The sequence below is a fragment of the Chlorocebus sabaeus genome, chromosome 9 (assembly GCF_047675955.1).
Source record: "Chlorocebus sabaeus isolate Y175 chromosome 9, mChlSab1.0.hap1, whole genome shotgun sequence".
NCBI lineage: Eukaryota > Metazoa > Chordata > Mammalia > Primates > Cercopithecidae > Chlorocebus > Chlorocebus sabaeus.
The window spans coordinates 49,221,761-49,246,946 of NC_132912.1; the positions used below are offsets into that span (position 1 = coordinate 49,221,761).

At 46.0% G+C, this 25,186-nt stretch overlaps 1 protein-coding gene across 7 annotated transcripts in view; it reads left to right on the forward strand.

Moving 5' to 3' along the window:
* The window catches only part of LOC140712388 (xaa-Pro aminopeptidase 2-like), a 37,375-nt gene extending 13,056 nt beyond the window's left edge, over positions 1-24,319 (forward strand). For 3 of the 7 annotated variants that reach the window (XM_073018943.1, XM_073018944.1, XM_073018945.1), the window contains 8 exons: positions 3,173-7,428; positions 10,275-10,348; positions 12,145-12,255; positions 13,386-13,449; positions 14,435-14,539; positions 14,794-14,880; positions 15,824-15,970; positions 18,677-24,319. In XM_073018943.1, the coding sequence (XP_072875044.1) occupies positions 7,380-7,428; positions 10,275-10,348; positions 12,145-12,255; positions 13,386-13,449; positions 14,435-14,539; positions 14,794-14,880; positions 15,824-15,970; positions 18,677-18,861 (822 nt within the window). In that variant the 5' untranslated portion in view covers positions 3,173-7,379 and the 3' untranslated portion in view covers positions 18,862-24,319. Of the gene's footprint in view, positions 1-3,172; positions 7,429-10,274; positions 10,349-12,144; positions 12,256-13,385; positions 13,450-14,434; positions 14,540-14,793; positions 14,881-15,823; positions 17,447-18,676 lie in introns of those variants that run through there. The other 4 variants (XM_073018948.1, XM_073018947.1, XM_073018946.1 and 1 more) reach the window with 4 other exon arrangements.
* Positions 24,320-25,186: the final 867 nt, after the last annotated feature.

Here is a 25,186-nt window from a genome sequence, read left to right on the forward strand (position 1 = left end):
GAAGGAATGAGCAATGTTGGCATCTGAAGAAAGAGCATTCCTGTTAGTGGGAATGATATATGCAATGACTCTGGGATGGGAGCGTGCTTTACTTGGGGATGGACATTGGCAGGATACATAGAGTGGAAGTACAAAGGAACAGAAGAGTTAAATGTGCTAGTAAAAGGGAGGTTGGAGTGATGGGTTATATAGTTTGAGCCAAATAGAGAGGGAAGGGAAACCAAGGGATGCTGAGAAAGGGAGAGGAAGAGCATAGGGCAAGGGACAGGACGTTTCGGTGAAGTCAAAAGTCAGGTGCAGTAAGAGTGAAGGAGAGAAGCACAGGAGAGTGTGTTCAGAGAATGGGGGGCTGGAGTTCAGTATGTCAAAGGACAGCGATCCCAAGCAGTGGCAAGGCCCAAGATGCTACTTTGGTTGTGGGAGGCTGAGGAGGAGAGGAGGAGTGGAGGAGTGGAGAAGAAAGGGCCTTGAGCTGAGGAGCTTTGGACTTGAAGAAGAAGGACATTAGATGAGTCATTGACAGGAACCTTGATATGACTTATGGTAATGGCAGACATGTTGGGGAGAGGCAACCATGAGCTAGTTGCTGTGCTCCTTTCCATGACTGGGGAAGTGTTGAAAGGCAGATGATGGGACCTGTGACAAAGGCAGTAACAGAACTAATAGGGGAAGTCAACCTTGCCAGGAAATCAAGGAAAGCTTCTAGACCAAATGACATTTGAGGCAAGACTGGAAGGAAGAGGAGTTCACAGAGCAAAAAGAGGAAGGAAGGGTGGGTATTCTGGGTGAAGGGAAAAGAACAGACAAAGACCCTGTTGCTAGAGGAGACACGGTAAGAGGGACTGAAAGAATGGCATATGGCTAGACTGGAGATGGCAAGGAGAGGGGCATAAGATGGCTGAGAAGTAAAGAGTTCAGGCTCCTGAAGAGGACAGAAGGTTGGGAGAGTGCCCAAAGACCACCAAATGAAGGGTTGAGTGAAATCGACTGGAACCTTGGTGAGCCCCAGTGGTGCTATAGCCATGCATCCTTATGCAGTGCAAGGCTCAGGTTGCTGCTCAGGTTGCTGCTCAGGTTACAGCTCAGGTTGCTGCTTCAGAAAGGGTAAACTGTAAGCCTTGGCAACTTCTATGTGGCATCCTTATGCAGTGCAAGGCCCCTGAGGGGGCAGCATAGGTTTGTGACATGCCTGACTGGGCTTTGGACTCAGCCAGGGCTCAGGATCTGACTCAGTCTGTGACCACTGAAGTGAACCAAGCTAACTGGCCTACACGGGGCTCTAGCCAGATCCACTGGGTCTCACTAGCAAAGTTCCTGAACCATAATCACTGATAATGTTTGAATATATGTCTCTGCCAAATCTGATGTTGAAATGTAATCCCCAATGTTGGAGATGGGGCCTGGGGAGAGATGTTTGGGTCACGGGGCAGATCCCTCATGGTTTAGTGCTGTCCTCATGATAGTCAGTGAGTTCTCAAGTGATCAGGTTGTTTAAAAGTGTGTGGCACCTCCTTCTCCACTCTCTCTGTTGCTCCCACTCCTGCCATGTGAGATGCCTATTCCCTCTTTGCCTTCTGCCATGATTGTAAGTTTCCTGAGGCCCTCCCAGAAGCAGATGCCAGCACTATGCTTTCCTGTACAGCCCACAGAACTGCAAGCCAATCATACCTCTTTTCACTATAAATGATTCAGTCTCAGATATTTCTTTATAGCAATCCAAGGTTGGCCTAATACAGAAAATTGATACCAAAGAAGTGTGGCATTGCTATAAAGATACCTGAAAATGTGGAAGCGGCTTCAGAACTGGGTAATGGGCAGAAGATGGAAGAGTTTGGAGGCCTCCAAAGAAGATAGGAAGATGGGGGAAAGTTTAGAACTTCTTAGACACTAGTTAAATGGTTGTGACCCAAATGCTGTTTGTGATGTAGACGGTGAAGTCCAGGCTGCTGAGGTCTCAGATTGAAACGAGGAACTTATTGGGAACTGGAACAAAGGTCACCTGTGTTATGCCTTAACAAAGAACTTGGCTGTATTGTGTCCATGACCTAGGGATCTGTGGATGTTTGAACTTCAGATTGATGATTTAGGGTATCTGGCAGAAGAAATTTCTAAGCAGCAAAACATTCAAGAGGTACCAGGCTGCTTCTAACAATCTATGCTCAGGTGTGGGAGGAAAGGAATGACTTAATGTTGGAACTTTTATTTAAATGGGAAGCACAGTGTAAGAGTTTGGAAAATTTGCACCCTCACTATGTGGTAGAAAAGAAAAGCCCAATTTCAGGGGATGAATTCAAGCAGGCTGTGGGGTAACCACTTGCTAGAGATATTTGCATAACTAAAAAAGGCATTTCAGAGATCTAAGAGGCAACCCCTCCCATCACAGGCTCTGAGGCCAAGGAGGACCAAATGGTTTCATGGGCCAGGGCTAGGGCCCTGCTGCCCTGTACAGCCTCTGGACACTGCTTCTTGCATCCTGGCCACTCTAGCTCCAGCCTTGGCTCAAAGGTCTCCAGATACAGCTCAGGTTGCTGCTTCAGAAAGTGTAAGCTGTAAGCCTTGGCAGCTTCTATGTGGCATTAAGCCTGTAGGTGTACAGAGTGCAAGAGTGAAGGAGGCTTGGCAGCCTCTGACTAGATTTCAGAAGATGTATAGGAAAGCCTGGGTGCTCAGGCAGAGCCTGCTACAGGGGCAGAGCCCTCATGGAAAACCTTTGCTAGGACAGTGCAGAGGGGAAACGTGGGGTTGGAGCCCCCATGTAGTCTCCACTGGGGGCACTGCCTAGTGGGGCTGTGGGAAGGGGGCCCCAGTCCTCCAAACCTCAGAATGGTAGATCCACCAACAGCTTGCACCCTGCACCTGGAAAAGCCACAGACACTCAACAACTGTGAGAGCAGCTACAGGGGCCAAACCCAGCAAAGCTACAGGGGCAGAGCTGCCCAAGGCCTTGGGAGCCCACCCCTTGTGTCAGTGTGGCCTGGATGTGGGATATGGAGTTGAAGGAGATTATTTTGGAGCTGTGACATTTAAAGACTGCCCTTTTGGGTTTCAAACCTGCATGGGGCCTGTAGCCCTTTATTTTGCCCAATTTCTCCCTTTTGGAATGAAAATGTTTACTCAATGCCTATCCCCCATTGCATCTTGGAAGTAAATAACTTGTTTTTTATTTTTACAGGCTCATAGGTGGAAGGAACTCATTTCCAGATGAGACTTTGAATTTTGGACTTTGGAGTTAATGTATCAACTCTGCAAACTTGTGTTGAGCCCGCTTTTTGCTGGGCTCTGTCCTGGACAGGACCTGTCCTGGATCTAAACATTTATAAAAAGCAAGCTCCTGCCCTTGGGGATGGGTGACCTAAGACAGAAGAGTTGTTGAGAAAGAAAAAGGTCAGTGTGAGTCTTTGAAAATAGAAGCTCCCATAAAATGTTATGGAAGTCTCCAAGATGAATTTGAGGTGATGAGGGCTTGGTAGATAAGATGACTTTTGTGCTGGACTTTGATGGATGGAGAGAATGTGGACAAGAAGAGATGGGTAATGTTAGGGAGGAAGGCCTTGGCCACTGAGCTGAGGATATTGAATTCTACCCTGAGGGGGTGGGAGCCATGGAGGATCTTCAGATTGGGGTGACAATGAGGCCCAATGGACAGAGCATGGGCTTTTAAGTTCCCCAGACCCAGGTTTGAGTCCCAGCTCTGCCACAGGTCAGCTTGGACCCAGGCAAAGCCACTTTTTTTCTCCAAGTCTGTCTTCTCTTCTCCTGCTGAGAACCCTGCCTGTCTCCCAGCATGAGATGCTGGAATCTGATGGGAAATTATAAAGGGAATTTGGAAGCAGAGATCACATGCTGTGCCCACGAGGCCAAGCGTCCCCAGTCCCTCAGCCTCTGAGGTCACATGAACAGTTAGACTGGGCATGTGCTAGCTCAAAAGTCTCCTTCCCACCTGGAGAACTGCAGAACTTCAGGTATCGTTTCATGATTTCATCCTCAGTAACTTGGGACATCCCCAGGGGATGCTCTGCAGGGCTCATATCCCCCTTGGGTCTCTGACTTCCCTGTTGCCACCAGCTATTCCAGGCCATAGCGCTGTCCACCTGTGCTTCTTCAGGCTGCTTTTCACATTACTGCTGCCAATCTGCCCCTAGACTGCTGTCCTTCCCTGTGACCACCTCCTGCAATGCCATCTCTGCACCTCTACTGCCAAGGTTCACTCCACCTCTCTGATTCCTGGCCTTCCTCCAGGTTCTACCCTTCCCTGGGGCTCCCACAGCAGAGCTGTTTGTATCCCTGGTGCTAGAGCTTCCTGCTTGCTCATCACTTTATATGCATTTTCTCATTCATACTCATGACATGAGTTGTTATTGTGACCTCATCTGCGATTCAGGACACCTAGTGGTTGTCACCTGGCAAGAGAACATGTAAGTCAGGAAGGTGTATTCTGATGGAAGTCAAGGAGGCTTTGGTGCCCAGAGAGGGCAGGCTCATGTTGGAAGTCAGGGTGACAAGCCTGGGGTGGCATCAGGATGCAAAATAAGAGGCACAGACAGGAGGTACTCTAGAGAAGATCACCTCTGATTTCAGAATTTGGCTTTTAGGCTAGCCTTGGACCAAAAAGTAAAACAAGCAGAAGTCCACTGCGTGAGCAGGCCAGAACAAGACTCTAGTGACGCATGCATCTTCCAAACAACTTTGATGCAAAGACTCGGCCATTCAACCCTCCCCACCTTGAATCATTTCTTTCCACTTCAAGCCTATTGCCAACTTGGGTTGAAGTCTCTCAACTGATAAGAGTAAAGACAGTGGTTTCAAAATAGGGAGATAAGGAAAGAGCTGATGAAGGCAAGTGAAGTTATCTTTGCCACCAGGACTAAGGCTGGGACCCAGAAGTATGAAACCAGAGGGTTGAGTATTACGTGGGGACCATCCCTGGGCAGAGTCCAGAAGATGCGGGTGAAATCCCTGTTTAGTTTGTTTGCTTCAGGGATTGGCCCTTCAGCTCAGCTGATCTTTGCTATAACAACTGCCATTTCAGGAGTGCTGGATGCCAGGGAGAGAAAGAACAAAGTACAGATGAGACTGGCTTTATTTAGTTCTAGTATGTGAGTTAACGAACATTTGTAGAACATTTACTCTTGTCTCCGCGAGGCATGTTCTGAGAGCATCACAAATATTAGCCCATTGAATCCTCATAACAACCCTAAAAAGTTAGTACTATCATTACTCCATTTCACAGGTGAGGACACTGGGGATTCAGGGAGATAAAGTCACTTGTCCACGATCACACAGCTAGTGGGTGCCAGAGCTGGGATTGAAACTCAGGCAGATGGCTTCCAAGTCAGTGTTTCAAGACTCAATTCACTGACAGAAAAACAGGACTGTGTTTGTCCTCAAAGGCTATCTTCAGGGGTCTTCCCATGCACAATCTCATCAGCTCTGCCTGCTTGCCCTTCAGGATGGCTACTACAGTGAACAGAGTGGGGAGGAGGCTTTGAGGGGGCATTTCCCAGTGCTCTGGTCTCTGGGAATAATTTCATTACCAACTCTGGAAGGGGTGGGAGAGAGGAGGCTGGGGAAAAGGCTGCGGGAGCTTCAGCGGTTATTGAATGACAGCATTCTCAAGTTCTCCTTGTTCCTGGTCTGTCCTCTGAGGCTGTGGGCTCCTGCCCTCTGCTTTTGTTCCTGGGAATGAAGTTCACTGAGCCACCTCAATCATTTTGACTCTGCCCCTTCGGAGACTCCCATGAAGGTCCTCTTTCTCTCTTCAAAATGGCCTATTTTGTCGTTCTTGGATTGTCGAAAGTTGCTTTAAACTTGATGTGGACATAAGCAGACTGTAAATCCATTAAAAATAGAAACAAAAGGAATGGTGGCCAGGCATGGTGACACTCACCTAGGGTCCCAGCTACTCGGGAAGCTGACGCTGGAGAATTGCTTGAGCCCGGGAGCCTGTGGTTGCAGTGAACCGAGAACATGCCACTGCACTCCACCCTGGGCAACAGAATAAGACCTTGTTTCAAAAATAAAAATAGAAACAAAAGGAATGGGCGGTTTGCCTCTGGGGCCCTCCAGGCTAGGTGAGCACCCAACCCCACTGGGTCTGTTTGTCTCTCTAAAGCATTCCTCTCTGGGACATCGCCTTCCTCGAGCCCAAAGAGCAAGGGTTCTGTAGAGCATTTACTAGGAGCTGCCTTGATGCTGCCCTCTGATTCAGCTGGGCATGAAGACAAGGCAGGCCTCAGCTTCTCCACTTCCCTCGTGGGGAGACACTTCGGGGTAACCAAATCGCTGTTCTAGAAGCTATGGCAGAAAGAGCATTTCCAGTTCACCAAGTTAGTCTTCTCAGAGCGCCCAAACTCCCCTTTCTGGGTCTTCTTCCCTCTTCAGTGGCATCCTTCGAACCCTCCAGATAGGGGCATCTTTGGGCTTTCATTTCCTCCCAGGTGTGAGTGACTCCAACAGCCTCAGTTCCCCAGAGTGCAGGTTCAGAAAATGCAGTGGAATGGGACTCCCCAGATCCCAAGGGAAGAGCTGGCATCACTTCCTCAGAGTGGGCGCTCCTGGGGGGACTCATCCCAGCTCAAGAAAGTAACTCTCCAGTCACAACCAACTTTCCCAAGGGGTACAGTGGGAATTGCCAAGCACTGCAAGAAGAGAGGACACTGGCTTTTCCAGCCAGCTTGGAGGAAGAGGGGGAGACAAAAAAGGAGGGGGAGGAAGAGGAAAAAGGAGGATGAGGAGGAAATGGAGAAGGAGGAGGAAAAAAGAAAAGGAAGAGGACAAAGAGGGAAAAGGAGGAAGAGGAAGAGGAGGAGGAAAACAGAAAATTAGGGGAAGGAGGAAAAATGAGAAAGAGAAGGAAAAGGAGGAGGAGGAAGAGGGGGGAGGAGGAGGAGCAGCAGCAGGAAGCAAATCTCCATCCCCACAGCAAAAGCAGGTGCTGGAGCCAGAGCCCAGAGTGTGGGAGCTAATGGGAATCAGCTTGCTGGAGGGAAGGGGACCAAATTAAGGAATGGCTGGGGCTCGGCTGCTGAGAGGGGGCTGGGAAAAGCAGGCTGATTGAGACTAGCTGTTGTGCCTCTGTCTCTTGAGATCTTTGGACTCTGCCCAGGATAGCCTCACACCCTATCGTAGACAACTAGGAACTTGCAGAGTCCGCCTCGGGCAGCCCAAAGCTCCTCTGCCCACCCTGGCTCCCAGAGCCCTCCTAAGCAAAAGACCAGAGAGGCACTCTCCATCCAGCAGCCAGACGCCTCCTTCTTGACGCCAGCCCCCACCCCTTGTCTGCTCGCGCCCAGGAAAGGCCCGAAGGAAGAGGCCGGGGAAAGAACCCTCCCTCTCTCCCTTGTCCCTCCATCCACCCAGCGCCTGCATCTGGAGACCCTATGGCCCGGGCTCACTGGGGCTGCTGCCCCTGGCTGGTCCTCCTCTGTGGTATGTGCATCCTAGCTTCCACTGGAAGGCACCTCTGACCTCTCCCCTCTGAGCTCAGAAAGGGTTGGAGTGAGGGGTGGGGCACGAGTCTCTTTTTCTGTTGCTTCTTCTCTCTGACTTGAGGAAGAGGCACCTCAGGGCCAGTGTTGGGGGCCCTCGTGACTTGGATCGAGTCTGGTTTGGCACCTTTACATTCCCCCGTTAAAGAAAAAATATTATTCTGACACTCGTTAAAATGGTAAGGAAAACTTAATTTAAGACTACCGCATTGCAATAGAGGAGAGAGATGGGACTCAACTCTGATTACAGAAAAGACTTCCAGGGATCTGTAGCCAAGGAGCAGAGTGAGGGGGTCAGTGGATGGAAAAGTATTAAGAGGAGATAGCAAGGGTAGGGGGATTCTTGCTAAACCGACTGAACAGGATTCTTGCTGACAGCAGGCCAGAGTGATCAGATATCAAGGGTGTCTAAACTGACTTAGCAAGATTCTTGCTAAGACTGGGTGATGCAGGCCTGGCAAGGGCAGGACAGACACAGAAGGCCAAGGTCAAGGCCAAGTGGAGAAGAGGCTTTGGGGGAGCCTAACTAAACTTTGGTCAGGGAGAGAGTCTTCATCATTCCTGCGGCACCCTCTGTCCTCAACTAGGTGCCCAGCCCAGCGCTCCCACCGTAGCCTTCCTTTCTTTGTTATCTGTCGGCAGGGCCTAATCAGTCACTCAGTGTCCAGTTCCTGAGCACCTACCCAGAGCCAGGCCTTGTGCCAGGGACCACAGAGTCATTCAGCTGCAGAGCCTACTCTTGGGAACCCCTGGCTTCAGAGAACAGCATATTCTGGTGTCCAGAGAGACATAAGTTGGCTGTGTCCCGCTTCTTATGTTAGCATCTCAGTGCCAACATTTTGCCAGGGATCTGTTTCTACAGAAATGGGTGTTCATTTTCTTAAATAAACAGTATGGGTCACATCTGATCCTTGAGTTTATGAGACCAAGACAAAATCACGCAGAGCGTTCATGGTGATGAACCCCAGCCACCCTCCTTGCATCTGTAGCTCAACCCACTAAAAGTGTGGCTGGGTGTGGTGGCTCATGCCTGTAATCCCAGCTCTTTGGGAGGCCATGGCAGGTAGATCACTTGAGGTCAGAAGTTCAAGACCAGCCTGGCCAACATGGTGAAACACCATCTCTACTAAAATTATAAAACTTAGCCAGGCATGGTGGCACACACTTGTAATCCTAGCTCCTCAAGGGGCGGAGGCAGAGAATCGCTTGAACCCAGTAGGCAGAGACTGCAGTGAGCCAAGATCATGCCACTGCACTCCAGCCTGGGCAAAAGAGGGAGACTCCATCTCAAAAAAAAATAAATAAATAAAGATGCAGAGGGGTGTTAGGTGCAGTGACTCACGCCTGTAATCGCAACACTTTGGGAGGCCGAGGCAGGTGGATCACTTGAGGTCAGGAGTTTGAGACCAGCCTGGCCAATATAGTGAAACCCCATCTCTACTAAAAATACAAAAATTAGCTGGGTGTGGTTGGTGCATGCCTGTAGTCCTAGCTACTTGGGAGGCTGAAGCAGGAGAATCGCTTGAACCCGGGAGGCAGAGGTTGCAGTGAGCTGAAATCGCCCCACTGCACTCCAGCCTGGGTGACAGAGAGAGACTCTGTCTCAAAAAAAAAAAAAAAAAAGGGGTGAGGCCAGGGGGAGTGTAACATCTCCCCACACTCAGGGCCCCATTACCCTCTAGGGAAATCCCTCCCTAAAAGACAGAGGGGTTAGAGGCAAGGACTATCAGAGACCACTGGGCTTTCAGGGCAGGAAGGGACTTTGTCTAATTCAAGCCCCTCCTTTCCAGAGGTCCAGAGCCTGGAGAACTTAGTCTAGTGCCTGGCACACAGTAGGCACTTAGATGTTTGCTCAATATTGGGGGAGTCACTCTTGAGTCACTCTAAATTTGGGGTAGAGCCCTAACTGGAAACTAGATCTCCATATACTCTGTCTCTTCTGTGGCATCACCCTTTCCAGGCCCACCTCTCATACTTGGCAGAGTGGGAGGACAGAAAGGACACTCACCTCTTTTGTATTAAGATGGCCTGGGTTCAAATCCCTGTTCTACCACTGACTGCTGGTGGCACAAGTTAGACAAGTTACCAGATCTCTCTGGGCCTTGACTTGCTCCTCTGGAGAAACTGAACAATAATTTCCACCTCATAGGGATGTCACAAATATCAAATGAGATACTGTAGGTGAATTGCTGCGTTCAGTATCTGGCACATAGTAGGGTGTCTTTAAATGCTAATTAATCCACCTTTCCCCACCATGGAAGACTGGGATTTCTGTCTAATATATTGAAAATGAGCCTGGAACGATAGGCAAAGATTTGGACTGTAAGAAACAGTGCAAGCAGGCCTTGAATTGAAGTCAACCCAGTGTATTATACAATTAGATTTATAAAAGGCTAAAATGAAGGTGGGGTGATTATTTAGTGTGATCCTCTAGAGCATTTCAAAGAAAATTTGATAACAAAAATTTAATTTACACACAACTTTTCCACTTCACTAAACCCTGAAAAGACCCAATTAGATTAGAAGAAAAATTGATTTAATGAGCACTAAAACCCATCCAAAAGTGGCAATCACTTGTCTATGAAACAGATTTCTTTGATTGTGACCCAGGGTGCTATCCAATTCAGCCTGATTTCCTATGAAATGTGATTATTTTTATCCTCAAGTAGAGCTGGCCAGCTTCGTGCCTTTCAAAGGACGGAGGCCCTGCGGGGCGGGCTGAGGTCCTTCCCTCTCTAGTAACTAGCTGGTCCCCAAATGACCCTGGGTTTCTCTCTGGGCTTCTAGCTTGTGCCTGGGGCCACCCAAAGCCAGCGGACCTTGGAGGGCAGGATGTGAGAAACTGTTCCACCAACCCTCCTGTGAGTAGCCCCCGCCCCCACTCCCGCCCCGCGCACAAGCCCCCTCCCCCCCAGCGCACCTCCCCGCCACTCTGCCCCATGCACCCCTGCATCGAGGCACCCCCGCTGTGCCCTATCGTCTTCTCCATCCCCCATTCGCTCAGTTGGTAGCCCCTCCCCCTATCAGGCTTTCTCCTGATTTCCGGACTCTGGGGCCCCTACCCCCTCCACTCCCTCCCCTCCACATCAGTGCCCTCCCCTCCCTCCCACTCATTCCCCGCTGCAGGTTATCTGTTTCCGTGCTGATCTGGGTCTGGGAAACCCCGCTAGGAGGTGGGAGGAGGGCAGGAGGGCCCTAGCTGGCCTTTGGCTGAGGCCAGGCAGAGGCTAGGAAGATGGGAGGGAAAAAAGACAAATTCCAGACAGCAAAAGAAGCACAGAAGGGAAGAGGGAGGAAGACAGGGGTTAGAAGAGCCAACGGAGGCCGGGCACTGTGGTTGACGCCTGTAATCCCAGCACTTTGGGAGGCCAAGTCGGGTGGATCACCTGAGGTCAAGAGTTCGAGACCAGCCTGGGCAACATGGTGAAACCCGTCTCTACTAAAAATTAAAAAAATGAGCTAGGCATGGTGGCGGGTCCCTGTAATCCCCACTACTTGAGAGGCTGAGGCAGAAGAATTGCTTGAACCCAGGAAGCAGAGGTTGCAGGGAGCCGAGATCGTGCCACTACACTCCAGTCTGGGCAACAGAGCAAGACTGTCTCAAAAACAAAACAAAACCAAACCAAAACCAAAGAAAAGCCAAAGGAAGGGCAAAAGAGGGAGGCCTAGGGTGTGAAGATGAGGAAAAGGTCCTGCAGAAGGGGCTTGAGTAGTCAGCTTCCTAGCTGGGGAGCAGAGTGATTCTTTCTACAATCAGAGTAGGGGCTAAGGGTAGGCATGCCAGCAGCACTGTAAGCCATGGGAAAAACGCAGTACATCTGCTAGCAATATCAACTTTATGGGACCCCCTGGGGCAGGCAGGTGGGTGGGCGAACCACATTACTTTTATGTTAAAACAAACATGGATATATTGTGGAGTAGAAAGCAAAACAGCACAAACGAAAACATGCTTTTCGTTTTAAAGCTAAAACGACCTGTAAAGAAATAGAGAACTGGTCTGGAAAGGGTCTTTCTGGGCAATATCTCAAACTGCTGGGGGCATTCATTCACTCTCCTCTGCCATTTGGGACCAGTGGGTGGCAACCTGAAAAAGCCCTGCCAAGGGAAGGTTGCCAGATAAAATACAGGACACCCAGTTACATTTGAATTTTAGATAACAAATAAGAATTTACTGCAAGTATGCCCCAAATTGTGCATGTTTTAATGTATTACATTAAAACATTATACATTGTTTATTTGAAATGCAAACATAACTAGGTGAGTATCCTGTATTTTTATTTACTAATCTGGCAACCCTACCCCAGGTAGCCAAAGAAGGACCATCTGCATGGCCTGGCCCAGTGCCAGAGCTCAGACCCCTGCAGTTCTCACCCACACCCACATCCCAGACTCAGGTCCCGTTACTGTCACAAGGGGTCCCTTTCCAAACTCTTCAACACCTCCATCTCCACCCAGCCCAGGCATCTTTATCTAGACTAAGCGGTAACATCAGTTGCCGCCCCAACCCTTCCCAAGCCAGGTCAGCCTAACTTTCCCCAACCCCTGCTTCAGGAGAGGCTGGGGGCTCTTCTGGAGGCCAGGGGCCCATGTGTGATTTTCTCTAAGCAACATGTGTATCTGTTTGTTTGTGTCTCGATATCTTCTTGTCATCTGTCAGTACCTTCCAGTTACTGTGGTCAACACCACAGTGTCACTCACAGCCATCCGCCAGCAGATGCAGACCCAGAATCTCTCGGCCTACATCATCCCAGACACGGATGCTCACATGGTAAGAGACAGCTTCTCTCCCCCTTGCCCTCTCTGATACCCTGGGTCAGAGACCACAAACAGTAGCTGTTAAAACTCAGAAGATGAAGGCAGAGAAAGGATCTGACAGGCAAAGGGAGGGAAGTGGAGAGCATGGACATGGTAGTTTTAGGGCAACTGAAAGAATGTATCCTTCTACATAGGCGGGGAGACATTGCCAAACCTCCTTAACCTCAAGAAATTAAACTATAAACAACTTCAGAATCAATTTTCATCAATTCCTAGAAGGTAGATCCAGAATGAATGTTTAGGGTATCCTTGCCCTAGGAGGTTAGAAGGTGGGCTGGAAATTGGACTGGAAGAACTCTAAGCTCCCTTCCGGCCCAGGCCTTCCCATACTCTGTGGAATGGAGTAGCAAAATGATCCAAAATCCTGGATTATGGGAGTACGGGGTTGATTGTGGAGGGGGGCACCCATCCCACCGTTTCCCATCACTAGCTCCACCCTCCATACCATCCACCTTTCCAACACCAGCCCATTTGGGAGAGAGGGCATTTTCAGTGTCAATGAGCTTGTTTGAATTAGTTTTCCTACATGCTGGGAAGGGCTAAGAATGTTGGGTAAGTGTCTGAACTTCCCTGAGCCTCAGTTTCCTCTTCTGCAAAGAGAAATGGGTCTGTAATGAGATCTATCTCCAAGGATTATGAGGATCAAAATATGATAATATGTAAAGCCCTTTGCAGAAGTTATGATGTTCCCAGTCTACTGTGCTTGACTCAGGAGGGAGAAGGGTTAGCTGGAGGGGAAATCCCAAACGAACCAAAAGACAGGACCCTAGACTGCATAGAATTTGCAGGGCAGGGCAACAAGGCTCCTTTGCAGAACAGTCCAGTGTTGCACTGAGTCCAGTGTGGATGGGGCGGGGCAGGGGGTGTTGAATTGCAAACGTTACGGTTGCTCAAAGGAAGGGAAGACACTGAAGGCTGGGAGAGTTACAGAGGGCTTCCTGGAAGAGGCACTTGGTGTGCTTGGGCTTGTAGCTGACAAGGGGTTGGAGCTGACAGACAGAAATAATGGGATGTGGTTGGGGGCCTTTCATGTGGGATCTGACACCACGAAAAAGGCTAATGATGGTGTTGTTGATTTCCTAGAACGAGTACATCGGCCAACATGACGAGAGGCATGCGTGGATTACAGGCTTTACAGGGTCTGCAGGTGACAATCATTACCCAGCCCCATTGCTTTTGTTGGTAGATCCAGAGGTGGTCACAGAGGACCTAATGTGGCTAGTGTCTCAGCATCTGGGACCCCAGAACCTACTGTAGAGAAACCCTTCTACTCTCTCTGTCTCCCTCCACCAGCCCAAAGCCATCATATTCCCCAGGGCACATATCTCATAGCCCACCAGCCACTTTCTGTGTAGAAATGAGGCCGATGTGTAGAAATGAGGCAGAGGCTGCCTTCCCATGCTCATTACCGCTGCTGCAGCCAGGCCCAGTCTGGCACTCCTGGGCTCCGTTTCTGAATAGTTGCTACTTCTACCTCTAACCACTAAGAATCTGCCGATTCCCTTCACATGAGGGCTCATTTGGGGACAAAGCTTTCCTTTGCCAGTTGCTTTACGGACAACATCACTTCACATGGCCAAATGAGACACAAACAGAAGCCCTTGATGAGATCACAGTGTCTGAAGGGGCCTGGCACCGTGATCCTGGCCCATTGAATGAAATCCAAGTTTCCTTTTCTGATCCTCAAACGTTCCTCCTTGGGCTTCAAACTACCCTGCCTCGTGCATCATAGGCTCTTTTTCCCTTTGCCAAAATCTCTGGATTATTCTTCCCCACCAGTCCTCAGCTGAGCCTCTGCCTTAGCATCCCGATCAGCCACCGAGTCTTTACGCTGAGCCCCATCTTTCCTGAGAGCGCCTACTTGCAGTCAAAAGTTGACCTCATTTCTGCTGAAAGTCCACAAGCAGCCCTTGACACAAAGCAGAGGTGTCTGATTCAGGACACCTTTCTGCCAGCTCCCCCCATAGCTCTTTTTAACATCTCCTTCCTCACTTCCTTCCAATGGAGGAGAGAATCTCTTTCCAGAGGCCCCTCGTGGCATTCTCAGAGCCAGCACTGAATTGCACATCCATCAGCTAATGCCATGTTCCTCCCCTTCACCCTCACCTGCAAGTTTCTCTGTTCTGCCCCAGGAACTGCAGTGGTGACCACGAAGAAAGCAGCTGTCTGGACCCACAGTCGCTACTGGACTCAGGCTGAGCGGCAGATGGACTGCAACTGGGAGCTCCATAAGGAAGGTAGAAGGGCCGTATGGATTTGTCCCCCAAGTCTTGGGACCTGGACTAGGTTCAGGAAGATATAGGTGAGAGCATGCATGTAAGACCATGCTGGGTCCCTATGGGGAGCTTAGGAAATTTGAGGCCATCACTGACCTTCGAGGCTGATCTCAAGGAAGACACACATGGTAGGACCGTCAGACAGAACCCCTGGCTGCAGGGCCTTGGGCTGGCCCTGGGGGTGACCTCTGCATTCCTTCCTATCTTTCTTTCAGTTGGCACCACTCCTATTGTCACCTGGCTCCTCACCAAGATTCCCGCTGGAGGGTGTGTGGGCTTTGACCCCTTCCTCTTGTCCATTGGTATGGTCTTCCCTCGGTCCCTGAATTTGTCCATGCCAATAAGGGTGACTTAGCTTTCCTGGGATATAAAGAAATGGACCTTGGTAGAAGGAGGGGCGGTGGCACTATAAAAATAGAGCATTTGAAATTGTAGTTGCAGAATGTTTTGCATTGAGGATGTATTCATGGAATTGTGTAATTAAAATACATTTAAAAGAATCAGTACAAATATTTTAAAATCCATGAGTGCAGAGACCCAACCTAGAAGACTCAGTGAATCATTAAAGATCCAGTGGATGAATAGGCAGAATGTGCTTGAACTCAGAACCATCTTCTGTTCCTCTGGAACCCTGCCAATGATGGTGCTGGAATCACATGGTAACCCTCTTCTGGAAGGTAGCTTAGAAGGGTCAAAAGAGTTGGGAGGGCCTCTGAGTTGTTTTTTTTTTTTTTTTTTTTTTTTAAAAAAGGCCCCTGAGAATACAACTTTCTGAGTTCTGGGGCCCCAGACAGCTGGCCAGCCCGTTCTCCCAAAGGGGTGTCCTTATGAATATGTACTGAAAGGCTTGTGCTTTAGAACTGGCTTCTTTGCCAGCCTGTCCAATGGCCAGAACATCACCATTCCTTTGGACTGTGACATTGAAGCCCTGATAAAATAATTAGTGCCCAAAAGAAGGACCACCCACAGCCGCTGGCAATGTAAAAGACAAGCTTAGCCAATTTGTGGCGGTCAGTGTTCGAGTAGGCTCAGGGCATTAGGCTTGGAAAGCAGAAAGAGGATGAGAAACATACCCCAGCATGGGCACACATGCCAGGGGATGGGAGGGCAGGCTGCTGGGGCAGGCTCAGGGCAGCTGGGCTGCAAATGGAGGCAAAGGGAACCAGGACTAACTTTGCTTGAATCACAATTTTTTCCTGAGGTGTAAATGGGCAAGGGACAAGTGACTCCTTCCTGTCTCTGCAGACACCTGGGAGAGTTATAATCTGGCCCTCCAAGGCTCTAACAGACAGCTGGTGTCCATCACAACCAACCTTGTGGACCTGGTGTGGGGATCAGAGAGGCCACCGGTTCCAAATCAACCCATTTATGCCCTGCCGGAGGCATTCACAGGTGATTCAGTAAGCCCAGTTTCCTTCCCAACTTGTAGCAACGCACGTCCCAGCTGCTATTCTGTAGGTGGCGAACTTCATCATCAGAGGTACCAAAGCAGTGGTTTGCAAACCTTAGCATGCACATGAGTCACCTGGGATGCTTGTTTAAAATGCAGATTTCAGGGCCCCCTCCCCTTGAGGAGTCTGAATCAAAATGTCCTCCGACCATACTTAGAAAATGTTGGATTAAAGAATGTTAGGATTTGAAGCAAGATGGAGTAGGAAGGGAGGAAAGAAGGAAAACAGAGAAAGATGAGAGGAAATATCCAACCCCTTTCAAGAGAGATAAAAAAGCATGATATGATTTGCTTGTCTAGTGGCAGAGACTGATTCATAATGAATCATTCAGACCTTTACTTGTGACCCTCTTGTGATGAAGAATTTAGATTTGTGAGATGGCTGGGGTCAGGTGGGCCAGGAGTGGACAGAATAAGTAAATAACTAAGTTCAGAGTCATTCTGTAGCACAGATTACAGTTCAGGTTTGCTGAACCAATCAGGAAAATTAGAAAAATATAACATCAATAACCTTGACCCTGTTGACACTATTTAAATACATCACAAAAGAATAGTATGTTGTAAGATTCCTGTAAGTTGTAACTAAAGTCCTGACCAGGACCGGGCTACTGATTATGAATCAGTATCTTGGCCATCAACCACTCCTATCTCCCTGGGAATTCTGAATGAGCCAATGAACTTGGATTCCTAGTAACAGTGATCAAGCCAAGAGATCCCTTTCCACATGCAAGTCCACACAATTTCTCATTTAGAAAGGAGCCAATAAAGCAGAAGGGAGATTTCAAAATAGCAGCCATGATGAAACAAGTGAAAATTGTGTCCATTTTTCTTTATCTGTTCTGATGTAAATTGTAGAATCATTCTTTCTGCATCTTCACAACATTTTAAAAGAAACTTGCTATCCAAGACTGTTAAATTATAAATAAAACTCATCTTATTCAGATAAAGAAAGTCAAAGTTATGTCGGGAAGGAAAGGAGAAAAAACAGAAAAACCTTTCTGGGGCTGGAAGGGTTTTGTCACTTCCCAAAAGTGAGGGGATGCCGAGTCATCGCACGTTGCCAGTCTTCAAGAAAAAGGCACCTGGAGCTTGAGTTTGGAAGCTGAAGAACAGAGCTCAGCTTCAATAAGCTTATAGAGACGAGAGAGACTTTCCAGCCACTTGCAGGTTTTAAAGGAGAAAGGAGAGTGCAAAGGGCAGAACATGAAAAGTTCGCTACTCAAAGATACCTGTACGCACCAGACCGTTGAAATTTGGGTTCATTTGGTTTCTCAGAAAGGTATCATATTCCTGAACCTTGAAAACATAATTGCAAGTGAAAGAAGCCAGTCAGAGAAGGCCTGGCCTTCTCAATGGAATTGTACAATTCCATTTGTATGAAATATCCAGCATTGGCAAATCCATAGAGACAGAAAATAAATTAGTGGTTTCCTGGGGCTCAGGGCGGGGGGGATAGGGAGTGACTCCTTAGTGAGCACAGGGTTTCCTTTGGGGATGATGAAAATGTTCTAGAATTAGATCGTGGCAATGGTCGCACAACATTGTGAGTGTGCTGAAAGCCACTGAATTGTGCACTTTCAAAAGGTTAAAATGATACGTTTTATGCTATGTGTATTTTACACATAACATAAATTATGTGTTAAATATGTAGTAAAATAAACCTGCAAAATGTATTGTACCCAAAGCTTTGGTCATTGTTGAATAGTTTTACTGGTTTACACGAAATATTTTTCACGACATTAAGTTACTTACGCTCATATCTGAACCCAACTAGGACTCTTTATGGCCTTCGGCCAGCAAACTCCTAGTCCTGCCTGGTGTAGATCCTTTGAATGCCTTGCAGGGGGCAGGGACAGAAGATGAAAACTAAAGTCCTAGAACCTGGATATAAGCATCTGAGAAAGGACGGTGCTGTGACACAGAGTTTAAGGACAGATTTGGAGACTGACGATGTTATCAAGACAGTAGTGTCTGTACAGATTAAGAGCGTGGACCATGCAGTCAGACAGACCAGAGTTCAAATCCCAGCTCCACGTCTTGCATCCATGAAACCCTAGACAATCACTTTACCTCTCTGAAGCCTCAGTTTCCTTATCTGTAAAATGGGACGGGTAAGAATTAGAACAATGCACATGGAGTACTTAGACCAGTACCCGTGGCTTAGTAAATACTACAGTTACTGCAGAGGAGAAGGTTGAACATGGCCCCAGCCCTACCCCTTTGTCCTTCAACTAGAACTGCTCTCCTGATCTCAGTCTACATGCTTATTTATTAATCAGAAAGATACAAGAGTTACTACATCTCAAGATACCATTGAGTGTCCTTTACAAATATTAATTCATTCCATCCTCATAGCAACCCTGTTGAGGCAGATACTTATTATACTTCATCCCCATTTTACAGATGTGCAAAATGAGACACAGAGGGGTTACGTAATTTGCCCAAGATCACCCATCCAGTAATGGCAAAGCCAGGATTTGAGCCCCATCTTGGTGCAGGGCCCATGTCATTAAGAGTTTGTTTGAGGAAAGGGTTCTGCTGCTTTTTAAGAGGATGCAAAACTGTTACTCTAAGGCTGACCTTCCAGGAACCAAGTGCCAAAGGCAAGGTCTGTCACTTACACTTTCTTTGGGCTCCTTTGCTTCTAGGGAGCACTTGGCAGGAGAAAGTATCTGGCGTCCGAAGTCAGATGCAGAAGCATCAGAAGGCCCCAACTGCCGTCCTTCTGTCGGCGCTTGAGGAGACGGCCTGTGAGTGTGGATTTGCAGACACGGGTAGCCGCCTGGGTCTCCCCAATGCCCCAAGCCTCCCAGGCCCTCTAGCACAGAGCTAGCTCCTCTCCAAACAACCGTGTGCCCACCAGTTCTTCAGAACTCCATGGCCACAGCGCAAGAAGGGTAACGGGGCAGGAGCTCATGGCTGCAGAAAAAGGACACAAGGTAGCCCTGAGCAAGCTGGTACCAGCCCACAGCCCACCAGAAGAATGAACTGACCATGGCAGCAAAGTGCTTCCGTCCCATTAAGGGGAGGAGGACCAGCAAATGCCTCCCAACAACTTAGCCACTACCCCAGGGCACTCACACTCCCAGCTTTAGCACCCAGTGGGACCCTACTCTTTCTGGTATGGCTCAGGACTTCTTGTCTGATCCCTATGGCTGGGCTTCAGATATTCCAGGGACCCACTGGAACTGTGTGCTGACTGCTAAGTATCTGCATTTTTCTGGGGGGAAAGAGCCATAACTCTCAACAGCATCTCAAAGACCACCCCCCTCCCAAAAAAAAAAAAAAAAAAGATTGAGTAACATGCAGGGGTAGATGATGCAAACATGTTGCTGGTAATCTTTGGGGGCCAAAAGAAACCGTAGGGCAAAAGTGTCAGAAATGCTTGCCTCAGGCCAGGCACGGTGACTCATGCCTGTAATCCCAGCACTTTGGGAGGCCAAGGCGGGCAGATCACCTGAAGTCAGGAGTTGGAGACCAGCCTGACCAACATGGCAAAACCCTGTCTGTACCAAAAATAGCCGGGCGTGGTGCTGCCTACCTGCAATCCCAGCTACTAGGGAGGCTGAGGCAGGGAGACTCACTTGAACCTGGGAGGCAGGGGTTGCAGTGAGTGGAGATCAAGCCATTGCACTCCAGACTGGGCAACAGAGCGAGACTCCTTCTCAAAAACAAAGTCTAACTAAAAATAACAATAAAAAATAAAAAGTCTAACAAATTATAGAGACTACATTTCATTAACTTGCAGTGTTTTCTTTGTTAGTTTACACTAAAATTTAATTATTTATTCCAGAATAGGCTAGAAAGGTATAATGCACTCTCTTTTCCATTGGAGATGAAAAATAGGAATGATTATTCTTGGCTCTTCAGGAGTCCTTGAAGGTCCTGGGATCTTCACAAAGGAACTCACAATTTCTGTTCTTCTGACTTTTATCCCTAGTGAAATTGATTCTTACCAGTTAAGCATCAGTAAAATGACCAAAATAACTATAATGTGAAGAAGGGTTAATAACTAAAAACATATTCAAATATACATGGCCACCACTAAGACCTTGATCAACAAAAGGACAAAGAAAATGAATGCACTTTTAACACATACATTTATACATGGGACTATGTTCTTTTCACTAGTAGCGATTAAAGACATGCTAATGTAAAAAAGAGTAAATGAACCATCCTACACTATTAAAGGGGCATAAGAAAGGAATATCGATGGTCCAGTTAATAATACTACCAAAAAGGCATACTAATATTTTTCTGGGGGCATTGTAAATTAGCATAGTGCTTTCTGAAGGAAATCTGCCAATATGTTTTTAAAAATAAAAGGATTTAATTCTCTTTGATCTACTGGCTTATGCTTTGGAATTTATTCTAGGGAAATTGTTCAAATGAACAAAAATATACATAAATGAAATTATTTGTTGCATCATTATTTTCAATAGGGAGAAATTAGAAATTACTTAAATTCATCATAGAAATGTGGATAAATGATAGACTATCAACTTAGAAGCATATTTTATTCTTGGCCAGGTGCGGTGGCTCATGCCTGTAATCCCATCACTCTGGGAAGCGGAGGCGGGTGGATCACTTGAGGTCAGTAGTTCTAGACCAGCCTGGCCAACATGATGAAACCCGGTCTCTACTAAAAATACAAAAATTATCTGGGTGTGGTGCATGCGCCTGTAGTCCCAGCTACTTAGTAGGCTGAGGCAGGAGAATTGCTTGAACCTGGGAGCTGGAGGTTGCACTGAGCCAGGATTGTGCCATTGCACTCTAGCCTGGAGGACAAAGCGAGAACCCATCTCAAAAAAAAAAAAAAAAAGAAACATATTGTAATCTCTCTTAGAAAGGGTAGATGAATGGAAAAGTATTAATAATGAAAATAACCAAAAATTGGACTTATAAACTATGGAATTATAACTATTAGTATTTGAAAATATATGCAGATCTACAATTCTTCACATGGAATTTCAAAATTCAACACTTATGAATACCTAAACATAAGTTTGGTAAAATCTGATGTATGCTGATGTAGGGGTATTTATAGTCTTATTTTTTTAGACGGAGTTTTTGCTCTGTTGCCCAGGCTGGAGTGCAATGGCACAATCTCAGCTCAGTGCAACCTCCACCTCTTGGGTTCAAGCAATTCTCTTGCCTCAGCCTCCCGTGTAGCTGGGATTAAGGCACCGCCCACCACACTCAGCTAATTATTAATAGAGACAAAGTTTCACCCTGTTGGCCAGGCAGGTCTCGAATTCCTGACCTCATGTGATCCACCCACCTCAACCTCCCAAAGTGCTAGGATTACAGGTGTGAGCCACCGCACCCAGCCAGGGGTAAGTCTTTACTGATCCCAGTTCATGTGATTATTCATACGATTTGCCACTAGGGATATTCCATAATATGCAGTATATTTACCACATTACCTTTCTAAAATCTAAATATTTTTGAAGTGTGATTTCAAAGAAATCTGACTTTGAAATCTTAGTTTGAAATCTGATCCTAACGATTTCAGATAAGCTATTGGAAAATATTACAAATGACAAAAATTGTGCATTAAGATTAAATTGTTGATTAATTTAAGTCACCTTGCAGCCGAGTGTGGTGGATCACACCTGTAATCCCAGCACTTTGGGAGGCTGAGGCAGGTGGATCACGAGGTCAAGAGATCGAGACCATCCTGGCCAACATGGTGAAACCCCATGTGTACTAAAAACACGAATATTAGCTGGGCGTGGTGACACACGCCTGTAGTCCTAGCTACTCGGGAGGCTGAGGCAGGAGAATCGCTTGAACCCAGGAGGCAGAAGTTGCAGCGAGCCAAGATCGCACCACTGCACTCCAGCCTGGTGACAGAGCAAGACTCCATCTCAAAATAAATAATAAATGAATAAATAAATAAATAAATAAATAACTTCGTATATCATAAGGGTTTAATTTAAAAAAAAAACTTTTTTGTAAAATATATGTATATTAGTATTATTAGTTCTTATAATTTCATCAATGTGAGGCATAAATAAAATTTGTTAAGTTAAAACTTTCATTATACATTCATTCATTCATTCATTTATTTTCAGACAGAGTTTCGCTCTATCATCCAGGCTGGAGTACAGTGGCATGATCTCGGCTCACTGAAATCTCTGCCTCCCAGGCTCAAGCAATTCTTGTGTCTCAGCCTTCCAAGTAGCTGGGACTATAGGCATGCGCCACCATGCCTGGCTAATTATTAAAAGTCCTATATCATATAAGAACATTAGAGTTCTGGGATTATTTTTTGTTTATTTAAGAGACAGGGCCTCACTGTATCACCCAGGCTGGGGCGCAGTGATGTGATCATAGCTCACTGTAGCCTTGATCTCCTGGGAAAAGCAATTCTCCCACCTCAACAACCCCAGTGGCTAGGACTAAGGTGCTTGCCACAACGCCCAGCTAGTTTTTAAATATTCTGTAGAGATAGGTCTCACTGTGTTACCCAGTCTGGTTTCAAACTCCTGGGCTCAAGGGATTCTCCCAACTTGGCTTCCCACAGTGCTAGGATTACAGGTGTGAGCCATCATGCCAGGATAAGAACATGAGATTTCTCTTACCATCTGTTTATATCTAAGTGGAATAGTATAGTATTATGTATCAGTGTTGAATTATTTTAAAGTATTATGTACTGAAACATGCTAATAATCTGGGTCAGTTTCTATCTTGACCTAGGCTTAAACATATTAGCTAACAAGAGGGGCCCAAAATATTGATTACACACATCTCCTTATTTATTTTTTTGAGACAGAGTTTTGATCTGTCACCAAGGTTGGAATGAAGTAGCATGATCTCGGCTCACTGCAACCTCCACTTCCCCTGTTCAAGTGATTCTCCTGCCTCAGCCTCCTGAGTAGCTGGGATTACAGGCATCCACTACAACGACCAGATAATTTTTATATTTTTAGTAGAGATAGAGTTTCACCATGTTGGCCAGGCTGGTCTCGAACTCCTGACCTCAAGTGATCTGCCCACTTTGGCCTACCAAAGAGCTGTCATTACAGGCGTGAGCCAATGCGCCCAGCCACCATCTCCTTTCATTAAAAATGTGTGAGCTGAAAATAATTCGAAGACACTTATTTTCATATAGAGTCATTTAATCAAATAGGGATTAATATTAATGACTAATATTAATACTTATTTTATCTAAAATTATGTCTGATTTTTCTAAATTCTCTGACTTGCTAATAATGTTAGACATTAGGTTTAATACATATAATTAGGTCTGTGTGGGTGCACTATGTAAATAAAATTGTTTTTAACATTTTGTAAGGTCTGCTGCTTTACAAGTCTTATTATCTTTGTTCCATTTTGATACCAAAATTTTAACTGTGATAATTAGGCTGGAGACACCAAATCAAGGTATGTTTATATAATTACTCTCAAGGATCTCAAGGGTCACTTTCTGGTTGCATTATGAAAATTGTAAAAGGATTCAAGTATATATCGCTGATAATAGCTCTTGATAAATCATATAAATCTATATGATAGATACAGTTTAAGATTTAGATCTAGATAAATTCAGCAACTCTGTAATTTATCAAAGGGTTTTGGTTAAAATTTAAGACATTCCTCAATATAGAATTAGTTCTAAAAAATTTGTTGCAATGAAGAATGTTAACAACTTACCTTTGTGTTTTCTCTGAATACTGAGCAATTCAAGATAGACATAGAAGTAAAGCATAATGAAATAAACATGTGAGCTTTGTAGTTCATGGTGTTGCTGGTGCGGTGCTTAGCAACAGGGATTTTCCTACACTACACTCCATTACAGGGCACCCTTACCTACTCGGTCACATATGGAGCAGAAACTTTATTGCTAAATTTACAGCATAGCAGAGGCAGAACAGAATTCAATTTCACTTCAGGCTGGGACATCCTAAAGAGAAAAAACATGGAATGGGTGATATGAGCTACCCTAGTTTATTCCTTTCTTCTAGAATCTCCAATCACCTCCACTTGAGGAACTACTGAACAAGAGCACAGGAGCAGTGCTCTAAATGATATTAGATGTCCTTCAATATCTTTGTCAGTCTAAATTCAAAGGAAGTATTTTAACTCAAGTAAAAAGACTAGAAAAGAAAGCTAACCCATATGGAGATGCAGAATTTTTTGTTTTTGTTGTTTTAAAATCTCTTGTTTTGGGCCACAGGCACTCTGAGCTAGAAGAAAATATTTAGAAGGATGAGAAATCCTTCTGTATTGAATAAGGGAATTACTCCCAGATGACAGTGGTGTAAATCTACTATGAAAATAACTATACACACACACACACACACACACATATGTATGTATGTATGTATATGTGTATATATATGTGTGTGTATAAAAACATATGTATAAACATATAAATAAATAAATATAAACATATACAAAAATATGTTTATAGAAAATGTCTGGAATCTTTTTAGAGTCTAGAGTCCTTCTTGATGGCTTTAATTTATAAAAAATAGCCTCAAATTATTTTATTTAATTAAAAACTGTAAGAGATTAACATTTTCTCCTCATAAGGTCCAACCAAGTATTTTTCTTTTGAATGAAGAAAAAAAATAATACATTGTCTTTAAAAAAGTAACTCTAACTCTTTGATTTAGTAGTTAGCAGTGAACAGTTGATATGGTTTGGATGTTTTATCCCCTCCAAATCTCATATTAAAATGTGACCTGTACTGTTGGATGTGGAGCCTTGTGGGAGGTATTAGGTCTCAGGAGCAAATCCCTCATGAATGGCTTGATTCTCTCCCTTGGGTAATGAGTGGTAAAGAGTTTACAGGAGATCTAGTTGTTTAAAAGAGTGTGGCACCTTCCCTTTCTCTCTTGCTCCCTCTCTTGCCCAATGACATGCTGGCTCCCCTTCAAATTCTGCCATGACTGTAATCTTACTGAGGCCTTCACAACAAGCAGATGCTGGCACTATGCATTGTGTACAATCTGCAGAACCAATGGCCAAATAAATCTATTTTCTCTATAAATGACCCAGTATTAGGTATTTCTTTTACAACAACACAAACACACTAACACACTGGTGAAAATCAACTTAAATACTTAAATACAGGTAATAACATAAATTTAAAATGCAAACTAAGAGTTGTAAAATTTATATTTCCCCTTCAAAAATTAGCATTCTAAATT